Source organism: Sinocyclocheilus rhinocerous, unplaced genomic scaffold (genome assembly GCF_001515625.1).
Source record: "Sinocyclocheilus rhinocerous isolate Xijiao unplaced genomic scaffold, SAMN03320098_v1.1 scaffold263, whole genome shotgun sequence".
In the NCBI taxonomy this organism is placed as follows: domain Eukaryota; kingdom Metazoa; phylum Chordata; class Actinopteri; order Cypriniformes; family Cyprinidae; genus Sinocyclocheilus; species Sinocyclocheilus rhinocerous.
Window position 1 is genome coordinate 2428775 of NW_015645086.1, and position 13674 is coordinate 2442448.

The 13674-nt window shown below is 35.9% G+C and overlaps 1 protein-coding gene across 2 annotated transcripts in view; it reads right to left on the reverse strand.

The window, feature by feature from the left end:
- LOC107705730 (zinc finger protein 704-like) overlaps positions 1 to 13674 on the reverse strand; it is a 76380-nt gene that overhangs the window by 61968 nt on the left and 738 nt on the right. For both annotated transcript variants that reach the window (XM_016509174.1, XM_016509173.1), the window contains exon 2: positions 11209 to 11411. In XM_016509174.1, the coding sequence (XP_016364660.1) occupies positions 11209 to 11411 (203 nt within the window). The remainder of the gene's footprint in view (positions 1 to 11208; positions 11412 to 13674) is intronic.

Here is a 13674-nt window from a genome sequence, read left to right on the forward strand (position 1 = left end):
TAAAAAAAAAATATATATATATATACAGTATATATATATATATATATATATAAACAAATTAAATTTACAAAATTGTATGTGGTCTTCAATTAGCAGTTAAGTAGTATTGCCAAGTTTTCAAAAAAATTATAAAGTAAACATTCCTAAAGAATTAATAATAAAAAATCTGCTCAAATTACTAGAATCGTTTCCATGGTTATTATTATATGATGCATTATTACATAATAAAGCTAATTAAAACTTAACCATTCAAATAGTTTGTTATTACATTCGGGAACAAATTCAATTTTTAAAACTTGAAACTACTGATATCTGAAACTGAAAGAGTAAAGCAGCTTTGAAGCTATTGCATAAAGTGCTATATAAATAAAATTGACCATCTGATTACATTCACTTATGACATAACTGGCTGTGTTTACATTAATATCCTGCCAAGACAAGCATTTTGACCGAGAAGTGCATTTGACTGTTCATGCGCACAGCCACATTACCTCTCGCATGCAAGCAAGTACTCATGAGAGCTTAAAAGCAGTGGCTTTAAGTAGACTGTAAAGAACAATTTTTTGTTTTGTTTGTTTTTTATATTTTAAAAGAAAATTCTGTCTTTCTACTAAATTTCATGTTTGATTCAATGTGTTACTTTTCTTTGTAATTATTTCTTGCATTTAACAGCAATTCCTGAATGAAAATTTCTTCAAAGTAAATCCTACACCATTTTTTTCCCCCAGTGTACCAAAGTCTGGTGATACTATACCGGTATTTTAACATTTGTACCAAAGTACCAGTACTTTTGACATCTTTATGCCTCGTACACACCGGGACGATTATCGCGGGCGCTTATCGCCAGCATTTTTCGACGCGTCTTGTGTGTTCATACCCAAGCGATTTTCGCTGGCGATGAGCCGAGTAAACGTGCAAATTCACTCCCTGACATTAGATGGCGCTTAATGAAAAATACCCCGGTACACATCGAATCCTATTTGATCTGCAATTCCTCTCCATAACAATTCCCTCTTATCGAGATTTTTGTAGTCACTGTCGCGTTTGTCATAAAGCCCTTTGTGTTCAGACACCAATGAGACCAGCAGCTCTACATTCATCTTGCCTCGATGCTTCTTCTTCGTCTACTAACTTCCTTTTCGTCGTTAGGTATCAATGTGTGCTCGGCAAGACCGTTTTGTGCTTGAGCGCCACCAAGTCGTGTTTTACTCTAACTTCAGCAGCTCCAGGCACGTGAACAAAAGCGCCAATCTCATTGGTCGGCCAGTTTTTTACGCAGCGCGTCAAACCAAAAGAACGAGCCCGAGGCGGGTTTTTTTTTTAAATGACGCTTTTACCCCTGGCGTTTTGCGAGCCAGTGTGCACACTCACATTGGCACCCTTTGTTTAGTCACGAGGTGTTAAACGTCGGCGATAATCGCGCGCGATATTCATCACAGTGTGTACAAGCCTTAAGTCCAGAGATGATGTGATTGGATCTGACCATGGTTGTGCTCTGCCCATAAATTGATCTCTTGGAGTTGGGTCAATGATTATTGCTCAATGACTATATGTAAATCCAGACAAATCAGATTATGGGGGCAAGTAATCACAGTGAGTAGCCAAACCCTGCTGAATCAACAGTTCAGAGAAACCACGCTAACTTAATCAAATTTGCAGCAAAGATGTGTTTCTTCAATCTTTGCACTGTGTAATTTCACAATATCACACAGATGTGAAGTTAGCTGTGACACAAATTCATGTCATATTGGGATGAAATGGTCTTGTGATGTGGTTACGTGATAATGGAATAGAGGCCAAAAAAATGAAGTGGCCAATCCACAAGTGAGCTTGTAGGTGTTAATAAACACTAGATGATTTCAAGTAGTTCATTCATGGTTTGGCCCACCTACACAGACCTTGACCCTCAATCCAAGGCCCTGGCGTGCAAGTCACGCTGCAGTGTGGATCTAGTTTTGTTCAGAGTTTTTTTGGACCCTGTGGTTCAGGCGAAAACAAACTTCTTGTTGGTTCTGTCGTTTTTTTCTTGCATGCTCGCTGTCCGTGTGCTCTGGACGTACCATGCTGATGTCTGGGGTCAGAGCCGGCGTCTGGTGCTGAAATTATGTTTGCCAGAAATTTCACAATTGTGGCCACAGCCTCATGTTGGATCATGAAAGCTTCAAAGCTGCTTTTGGTAAATTCAGCACCAGAAAACACTGCTTTAAAAGTACTGAGAGATTCCCTCGGGCAGCATTAATTGCGTAAGTATCTGCTATTATATAAAAACAAAACGGGCGATCCAAAGTAACAGAATAATAGGGATTTTTCAGATGGTCCAGTTGAATAGCAGTAGTTATAAAGCTCATACTGCAGGACTTTTTTTTTTTTGGTGTGTGTAGTGCAAGCATGCAATGAGGCCATTAAATCACTTTTGTTAAACAGACATGTCTTATTTTACTGAAGATTAAAATGGGCTTGTTTTGATCCCTATCTTACTTAGACAATTTCCATGTTGTTGTATATTGATGGTGAACTAAAATGATTTTCTGAATCCGGAATAAGTGTCACATCTCACATTCTCTTGGGTCCTTCAGGAGCTTCCTATATCTGCTAAATTGTGCCACTAACTGTAAAATTAGTTTTACAAGTAAAACTGCTATAGAAGTATAATTTCAATATGCTATAAGGATTCTGGTCAATACCAATAATCATTTCATGTTAGGGATGATAACCATTAAACATCTGATATTAAAACTATATACTATTTTGTCTAAATAAATACAGAAAACCCCACTAAAAACGAAATAATTTTTAATTACATGAATTTTGGCATAACAATATTTTTAGGATTACAAGTGTTCTTAAATTATTAGTATATTTAAAGATTAACTTTATATAAATGTTAGATTAGTGCAAAGGTGATTGGAACTGCAAAGGTTATACATACAAAGAAAACCTTTTGGAATATGTTCAGTATGACTGACATGACTTGCTACAGACACAGTATGTAGTTGAAATCCCTTCCCTAGAAAATCATGATGAAATCCAATCATGTGGTGAAGCATCGGTGTAAACATCAGTCTGCTATGACTGACCATTCAGGTCATATGAAATGAATGTTAAAGGGTTAGTTCACCCAAAAATGAAAATTAGCTTGTGTTTTACTCACCCTCGAGGCATCCTAGGTGTATGACTTTCTTCTTTCAGACGAATCCAGTCGGAGTTATATTAAAAATGGTTCTGGCTATTCCAAGCTCTATCATTGCAGTCAGCGGGTGTTGTATTTGATCAGTCCACAAGTCGTCAAATAAAGAGCGCACACCCATAATAAAACGTGCAGAAGTGAGAGAAAAGAGTATATTACGTTTGAAATATGGATATTTTTCTTACAAAAACACATGGATTCACTACAGAAGGCCTTTATTCATCCCCCGGAGCCGTGTGAGGCACGTTTTATTATGAATGCGCGAGCTTTATTTGACGACTTGTGGACTGTTCAACTGCAACACCCGCTGACTGCAATGATAGAGCTTGGAATAGCCAGGACAATTTTTAATATAACTCCGACTGGATTCGTCTGAAAGAAGAAAGTCATACACCTAGGATGCCTCGAGGGTGAGTAAAACACAAGCTAATTTTCATTTTTGGGTGAACTAACCCTTTAAAGTCATTGTGAAATGCTTCTCGCAACTCATTCCATATGTGACATTTTTCCAAGCCAATCAGAATATAACTCCCCCTTTTTTTTCTGATTCAATTGGGATAAGTATCTAGCAAACTAGCTATTTGGTGATTGTTTAAAATTATCCAATAGCCTGAGTGGCCTGATGATGTCAGAGGTTAAGGAAAGATGTTTCAAAGGAAGATTAAGTTAGGTATTTGTAAAAAAGATTACAAAGATAAAATAAAATAAAAAAGTCAGCAAGGATTAAGAAAGTAAAAAAGGCTGATTTCAAACTGACTTCAAACCAGGTGTAAACAAGACCTAAATGTGGTACTTTCTCAGTACTAAAAAACCCTTCATAAGATCATGTCAAAGGGAAAGAACTAAAAATATGATGAGTCCTCAATCTTCTGTTTCTCTTTTCCATATGCGGAACAAAGCAGCCAATTAAACTGCAAGCATCTGAAGCGCGTCCCCTCAAATATCAGCTGGAAGTTTTGGTTCCTCTCTTCAGTTTCATAGACACTCAGCCATGATGAGCATGCCAACTTGCACCGTTATCTGTTGCGGATTCTGATAATATCAACACAACCAGTCATAACAGAAGTTAATTACAGCAAACGTATCAAATTGAGGCACAAGAGCGTCTGATGTTCTCAAGCGGTCACAGTTTCACCTTAAGCTCTGTGTGCTTGGGTAAGCCAAAGGAACGCTGTAGGTGAGTGATAGATGGAGAAAGGAATGCCTCCCACTCACCCTTTGGTTTGCTTCATATTAACGGCTTGCTGGCTGGCCAGACGTGAGATACGTGCTGGTTGACATGAACACATGAGTCATTCCTGTGGCTCTTATATGAGGGGGCCTTTGACCCCTTAGATTTTGAGAGCAGAGGTCATCACCCGATGAGAGGTTTCAGAGTGAAAAAGTCAGTAAGCTGGAACTACAGATGCTGTGACCTCTTCTGTAAACACTGCAAGTCAGTTTAACTTGGCTATTAGTGTGATTCATTATAAAGAACGTAATTATTGTAGTTCATGTCAAAAAACCACAACTGCACAATGTTACAGTCTTTCGTCTATAGTCTTCAGTCTGAGTATGCGTGACACCATGTGTATTCAAATATTAAATACAGAACATATATTTCATTAGTACTTTAGCCTCTTATTTGATCAAAAACACTGCAAAAAAAAATCTAATATTTTGCATATTTTTACAATTCAAAATAACTCTTTTCTATTTGAATATATTTTCAAATGTAATTTATTCCTGTGATGCAAAGCTGACTGATGATTTTCAGCATCATTACTCCAGTCTTCAGTGTCACATGATCCTTCAGAAATCATTCTAATATGCTGATTTGCTGCTCAGGAAACATTTCTGATTATTATCAGTGTTGAAAACAATCATGCTACTTAATGTTTTTTGTGGAAACCATGACATTTATATATTTTTCAAGATTCTTAGATTAATAGAAAGTTCAAACGTTTTTTGTAATATTAAAAATGTTTTTATTGTCACTTTTGATCAATTTTATGCACCTTTGCTTAATAAAAGTATTAATTATTTTAAAGAAAATCGCAAACTTTTGAAGCTTAGCATATATAAAAATGTTATTTGAAACAATATTCATACGGGTAACAGCATTTTTATAACAAATAGTATACAATAGTGTTGTCCAGCATCCAGCCTATCACCTCAGAAATAAAACGTTTTTTTCCAATTTTCTATTAAACAAAAAATTTGGTTCAATCTAATAATTAGTAAGTAAGGAAAAATATATCTGACATCACGTCTGATTCAAGTTTCATTGCATTTTGAGATACAGGGGATTTTATGGGATTTTACAAGAATATTCTGGGATATGTTTCTACAATACTGATAACAAACGTTTGCAGTTAATCATACTTTAAAAACCACAAGAAAACGTATAGCAGCATCACACTATATTTCAATAAACTATGACTTGGGACTATGACTGTTAGAGGACAGACAGTATGCGAATTGTTCGTTTCTTCTGCTGTAAAGGAATTATGCAATAACAGATGCACAGGAAGTTCATGAAGCATTGTTCTTTCTGAATGCCACAAGATCAAGATGACCACATGACTGGACTTGTTCATATGAAACCTCAATTTGCTGACTTCACCTTTTTCTTGAAGTTTATTTCAAAGGCTCGCACAAGCAGATACAAGACAAGTTCAAAAAGCGAGGGTTTCAATCTGCTGGAGTTTCTACCTTCCACCTTGGCTTTTGTCTCTCAGTTTACTTTAGATGAACGCTGATAAGAGAAGAATAGATTCAAGCGTTGGCTTGCTGCCAGTGTGACCGATCAGCCACAGTGTAAAGCAGTGACTTTTTACAGATTTGTCAGGCAAGCCTGGACATGTCAATGAAAGACTAATGTGTGTAGAGCTACTCAAGAAGTGTATGGCCACCAGCCCTTATCTCCTGAACACATGTAATTGCAAACACACTAAATTACTGAAGTATTTGCTTAGTGCATCACATACAGTGATGTATGAATCAATAATGCCCCAGAAGTGAATGGTGAGGTTCATCAGGCGTAATTTCTCCCACTCAATTCAAATGCAATCTTGCCTGTATGACCGAGAATCTAGTGGCAGGACTAAATGTTAACAATGTCTAATTCTCCAAGTACTATAGTCTAGATGGCATCACATTTGCAAAAAGGTGTTGCAGTTCCTGCACTCAAGAGAAATACCTCAACATGAGCACAATGCATAATGACTGAACTCTGTGTACAATACAATATAGCCTATAACAATTTAAAACTGGGTGTAACTAACAGAGATATATTTCAATGGGCAAAAAAGAAATATTTCAATGGCCAAAAAAGAAAAAGCATGTCTTACATACATTAATGGGCAAATTTCCTCATACATAAAACGAAAGAACTGGCTCCAAAACCAATACATTTCATTAATGATTCTGTTTTGCTGTAGTATTTTGCATAATTTTAAAAGCAAAAGTCTTTATTATTATTCGTATTAATGCATGATATTGATAGATAAGTGGCACATTTTTACCTCTTTTTGATCTTCATTTTCTTTTTTGTTTGCTTGATTAAAACCATTGTAGACAATGAACTAACATTTAATATTAATATGCATATAATAATGATAACTAAAAAGTGTACATTTATGCACAGTAATTTTTTCTGTCTATAGCTTTGGACCATAAAACCTTAAGACACGTGCCAAGCACATATAAACACACATAAAAGACGGCAATGTGACAGCTGTACAGCAGAGAAAGAGCACCGCAGGTGAATAAAAGACTTATGGAGGGGTCATAAAATATGACAGGTAAAGCTTGTGTTGGATTTATCTCACAAACATCCGCTTTTCTCACTGTTACACTGCAGTCCATTTGCCTGCATATCTGAGTTTTGCATAAATTTACAAACCCTTAGGGAGTATAAGATCCAGGTTATCATTTAAAATTAAAATCTAGCCCACATTGATAATGTAGAAACACAAAGCAACAACTGTAGCTTCACAGTTATTGCTACAATACTTTCTACTGACAGAGTGGCACAATAAATCCATTTAGACTCATTATTAAAAATCAAAAATGTAAATTAAAGGTAACACGTATCATTTTTTATTTTAAAATACTTCTATCCTAGTTTAATATGCAGAGTTTGTGGTGCTATCAAAACATTCTGTTTGTTTAACTATCTCGACAAGACTGACACGGCAACAGCTCAACCAATGGTATAAGTTTGGGGCGGGGCTATCTGTTTAGCTAACCAATAGCAGACAGGGGGAGTGTTCAGGAAACTTGCTCAGAAAAGACTATAGCTGCATCCCAAAACACGCACTATACACTACGCACTTATACACTATATGTATTCAACCATGTAGTATGTGAATTATAAAAATATATTACTTCGATATGTAATTAAAGCTGCGACAGTTGAGTGTCCAACATTCCACACTTCGTTTTTTCGGTTATTTAAAGGCAGGGTATGTGATTTTTCAAAAACACTTTAGAAAACTGATTCGGGCCGAATAGCAAAACAAACTTGTAGCCAATCAGCAATAAGGGGCGTGTCTACTGATCCGGGTATTTAAAGTGCACTTTTTTTTTTTTTAAATTTTCAGTGTGAACGCACTCCTCGCACTATTTATACTACTAAACGTCATAGAATAGTGCATAAGTGTGCGATTTTTATATGAACGTGTACTAAGAGCTAAATCATAAATTCAGTGAGCATTATAAAAGCCTTATTGTAAATAAAGTAATTTGCCTGAACTTGCTATATCAGCACATTTAGTTAAACACACACAAATACATTGTCAATTCACACTCTGAAAAGCATCCCACGCACACACTTTGATTCAAAACTGACATTTACCTATGCTGATTACGGTTTGTGCACATACAAAAACAGATTACATATCTCTTAAACAACTTTCAGCCCCAAGCTTCAGTCCTATTTAATAATCAACCTGGTCTGGATTGGTAATGTGTCCTTGAACAGCATAGTTCACCCAAAAATCCTGTTTGACAAAATTTGGAATCGTTTGCTTGACTCTCTTCTTTTTTACTCACATGAGGATGAGTAAATGATGACAGGGTTATTCACATAGACATATTTGTGATGAATATGATTTAAGAAAGAAAAAAAAAAGATGGGCATGAAAGAATGAGAGTATGAAAGACAACAAACGGAAAAGAAAACAACAGATAAACAGCAAAAAAGACAGAAACAGAGACAGAATGCTATATTTGAAACACGCCAAAAATGAAGGTTGCATAAACAGTGACTGAATGCTGACCAAGCTGCCTGTCTGTCTCCTCCACGCCATCCTGTGCCATTACATTACTATCAGCCTCTGGTATGCTGAGGGTCATGTTAGAGGTTAAAAAGCCACTGGCTGCAAGACACTCAATGTAACTTCTGTTCTAAGAATGTTTTAGGAACTTAAAGGGGGGTCTAATGCAATTTCATGCATTCTGAGTTATTCACACTGTTAAAGAGTTGGATTCTCATGCTAAACATGGCCAAAGTTTCAAAAAACGATTTGGACGTATGACGGAGTATTTCTGTGCCATAGGGCTGCACGATTATGACAAAAATCATAACTGTCGATTGTTCCCTTGAAATTGTAATTGCAATTATTAATTACAATTAATCACAATTTACATTGAATGATGTTTATACTAGGCTTGCCGCGATAGACGGTGCTGACGGTGATACCGGTGTTAAGCCGCAACACCGGTTACGTCACTTGCACACCGCGTCACCGACCCCCACCTTCGTTTTGATTTTTTATAGTAATAAAAATCATTTAGTTCAGTAAAAAGAAATTTCCTCACCGTCACAACCCTAGTTTATACCATTGTTTGAAGCAACTACATGCCATATTTTTATATAAAAATAAACAAGCTGAAAACACTCAAACTGAAAAGCTTTTATTGCTTTTCTATAGTATTAAGCCTCAAATGTCAACTATACATTGGATTGGTTTCTTCTTTAAATAATAATAAAAAAGTTCAAATATGCATGGTGTTATATAAATTAAAACAAACCCTTAAGAGAACCTGTAGAAAGACCCACTCAGTAAAAAAAAAACACTCAGAATAACATAAGTGGACTTCGATTAATTGCCGCTTTAAACGATTATGTAATTGTGGCATCCGTAATTGTAATCGCGATAAGAAATTGGATTAATTGTGCAGCCCTACTGTGCCAAATACACTCCTTCTGGGTTCAAATAAGTTTCGGAAAGTTTTTTTTTTGACCATGGCCCTGTATGATGTCATGAAGCGTGGAATTCCTTTTATGGGAATTCCGTTTTACAGAACTTGCTCAAGAAGAATGTCTCCAAAGAAGTGTGTTTTTGGTTGAGAGGGAAAGATAATCTTGTTCAGCTTCCCAAAGAACCCAGCGTTGCATGAACAGTGGATGCAGTTTGTTTTTCCGGGACAGCAACGGAGTTTCGCACAAATGTTTGTTTGTTCCCATCATTTCAGTGACGAATGTTTTATAAACAAGGCCCAGTTCAACGCTGGATTTGCACATCCTTTGATACTGAAAGATGGAGCGGTCCCAGTGATAAAAGATCCTGGTCATGAGTCGGAACCGCAGGCGGTAAATAAAACTGCATCCAATTTCTGTGTTTTGTTGGCAATCGGTGCGTAAGTGCTCGTGACTCTTTAGCTCCGCCCACAGCACGCCTCCAGGAGCTTGGCTGTTCTCGGAGAGAATCGTAAAGCTGTATTTTTCTTTTATAAATCTGATAAAACTAAAGACTCTTCAGAGATATGAAAGATGCGATATTACTCTATAGGTACTCAAGATTAACATGAGATTGGCAGAAACTATGTCCCCTTAAAGTTGATGCAGTTCACCATAAAGGCTTGTAAGCAATTGAATGCAAGCAAGCGGAATGACATTTTAACCAATTTAACCAATTAACAGATTAAAACATGTCTGATCAAGCAACACTTCATTCCACTTTTAAACAGAATGAGCCATTAAACCTAGAAAAAACTTGGCAATCAAATCAGTGGGAGAACAAGTGAGATCTATGACTTTTTTAAGGCATGTCTTTAATGTTTCCCTCAGGCCTGGTTTGCATGAATTCAACAGATTAACTTACTCTACTGCATGTGAATAACTATACTGCCATTCAAAAGTTTGGACACAAATGCATTAATGCCTGCCCACTTTTTCAGTCTTCGTTAAAGCGTTGAACCATGAACCAAAAATGTATTTGAAAATAAAAAAAAACAAAGGTACAAGACTGTGTACTTAATGGCTTTAGTGAGGGAAAGAACTACAATCCCATGAAACACTGCGAATAACAATCAATTAAAAAAATTATGGAGAAACATAAAACTATTCATTTAAAGGTGTCGATTATACCTATAGAAAATATATTTTAAGTTTATTGCAAAATGTGCTTATATATACAGTATACTAATATTTAAGTTCATTGACCGTATAGCTTTTCCCTGCAGAGCGTTTTTGGCTCAATCTGTGCGTCAAGACTCTCTGATTGGTGGAATTTCTGTACAGCATCATGGGTAATGTAGTTTTTCACCACAAATTCAGCTATTAAACACAATTATTTTAACAATAAGTAGAAATAATGCGAACGAATGGCTTCAACAAAAGCATTTACCATCAATCAACAACCCTGGAACTCACAGTAGGTCTGTCTCATAAGCTTTATGAGTTATTGTTAAAAATCAATTTCCTTCTGGAGAAAATGAAATGGGTTTTTACTTCCAAAATCCTACTGCAGCTATTGTCCACTTTTGAAATAATGGAAAAGTCATCATAACTACTAAAAAACACAAACATTTTTAAAGTATGAAGTTATTGACTAACTTCACAGGGTGCAAACTGGGAATGAGATGAGACTTAGTAAAAGTGCCCAAACTTTTGGCTAGTAATGTATTTGCATACAACACACATTGAATGCTATTTATGCATTAATATAACTACTATATCACCCAAACTGTGTCATCTGCACAGTGCTCTCTATAGTGATGGGATGAGTTTGGTGACAACTATCAGCACTGACCTGTCATGTGGGACGGGGATGATGGAGGACGTGTGCGGGTGCGGCGTCTCGGGAGATGGCAGGTGACATCCTGGCTCCCCTGGCCCTCTCACTGGGATCCGAGCCTCCACGTGGGTGCCATTCAGGATCAGGCGATGAGCAGGGCAGCCATGTTTAAGGACCCCACCTGAGCTCTGTTCGACCTCCTCTCTGCCACATGCAAACTTAGAACAAAAAATGAGACATATAATTTTGGTTTACCAGTTAGGACATGTGTCCAAAGGGAATGAAACAAGAATTCATTTCGGTTTTAATCACATAGCAATATTATTTTGGTTACACTATTTATGATGGTTGTTCATAGACCTAAAGAAAATGTTTGACAAGCACAGTTTTCTCTCCATGTTGACCTCTTAAAACCGAAAGTTGGAACTGGACATGCTGAAGGGCCCTTCTTTAAAAAGCCAAATGTGAATCATGATTTGCTACTGCTAATCAATAAGAGGTGGTATTAGAGACATTCTTTTCTGGAGAACATTTTACTGGATAAAAATTTGGATAGTCTGAGATCCTGAGTCATTAATACTTTTGATCCATTTTCCAGGGTTATTATATTTAACTAAAACTAAAACCACACACAAAAAAAAAAAACACATTTATGTTACTTGAAATAAAAATAAATATGGGGAAAAAAAGAAAACAATATAAACTGAGATATATACAGTATATATACTGTATACACACTAGACTTGTGCCGGTAATCGGTAATGCGATATATCACGGTAATGAAACGCTGTGTTATTTAATGAGCTAACGAACTAAGACTTGTATTTTTTAAACAAAGATTAATAACTTCTGTAGCAAATGTAGCTATTGCTCATTGTGAATGTTAATGCATTAACTAAGGTTAACTAATAAGGTCTTATTGTAAAGTGATACCTATTGGTCTTTATAGTTCTTTTGCACTTTAATCTGTGTAAAACTTTTAACTTTATACATTTTTCTGTATTGCTTTATTGCATTTAAATGTTCAGTTATTTTTGTTATAAGAAAAAAGTTATTAAACCCGTTATACTGTATTATGACAGCACTTTTTTAAACTAAATTTCAATATCATGATAATACCGCATACCGTGATAAAAGCATTAGCAATTAATCGCAACATAAAAATTTGATACCGGCATATCCCTAATACACACACACACACACATATATATATATGTAAACATATTAATTTCAGCTAGTTGCCAAAGTAATATTTCTCACTTTCGTTTAGTTTAACTAAAACTAAATAAACTAAAACCAATAAATAAAAATTAATAAAAACTATATAGACATATTGAAAAAAAACTAACAAAAATGACAAAAACACAACAAAATGACTAAAACTTAACTAAAATGTAAGTAAAAACAAGGATTATCTATGACAGGAAATTCCAGCAAACTTCCAAGGGGCCGCAAGATGGCTTAAAAACAATTAAATTAATAAATTAATATGAATATATGAATAATACATGAACAGTAATATATGAACATCATATTTCACCCCTCAATAACTGTTCTTTTTATTGATAAACATGCAGATCTTGAGACCTTGTTTGGAATCACAAAATGAATTGTGATTAATTTAATATATCACAACTCCCAGTTTCTGTTAAAGCCACTGACGTATGTAAAAAAAATTATTTATGCTTAAACCTAACAAACATGGACTAAAAGCAACAAAACTTCAATATTGATGGTTCTTTATCTAAAATCTAGGGCCGAAGATTAAATTTGACATTTATTCTTTAATTAATGAAGCATCCTGTCAGTTGGTATTATAACTGTCTACAGACTAGCCTCCCCATTCCTGATGTGCCATATTAAATAATGACTTATTACTCATTTTAACGGCATACCTCTAATGCCAAGTACTATTTTTAATAAAAAAAAAAAAAAACAGAAATTCTAAATATGTTGTACTTCCTGATAGCTTAAATGGTTAAAAAAAAATTTCAGAACTTAAAACAGAAATTCTAAATATGTTGTACTTCCTGATAGCTTAAATGGAATTCAATAAATGCACGCACGCCCCGAAAACATTGCGCTAATGCATGCGTTGCAGTATAGTATGGCAGTGTTGCGTTGCGTTGCGTTGACTGCACAGCTCGTATCGGTCAAGTGCAGCTCGACATGCGCTGCGGCCCACAGCACACCAGACCAGACCAGATACAGTATTCTGACGCGTCCTCGCGGAAGGGGGCGTGTCGCGCTCTCATCAACACAACAACGCGCTTCTAAAAAGAACGCTCTGAAGGAACTGAACGACGCATATGGTTACTTCAACCATAAACGACCCATAAACCAACTGTGAATATAATAATAACACATTTTTTTCCAAACCACAACGGAAGTTACATATGGAAACATTCGTTTTTAATCAGTAAATATCCTGGAAAGCCATCACAAGAGATAAAACTAAACGGCGTTCCTGTGAAAACAAAC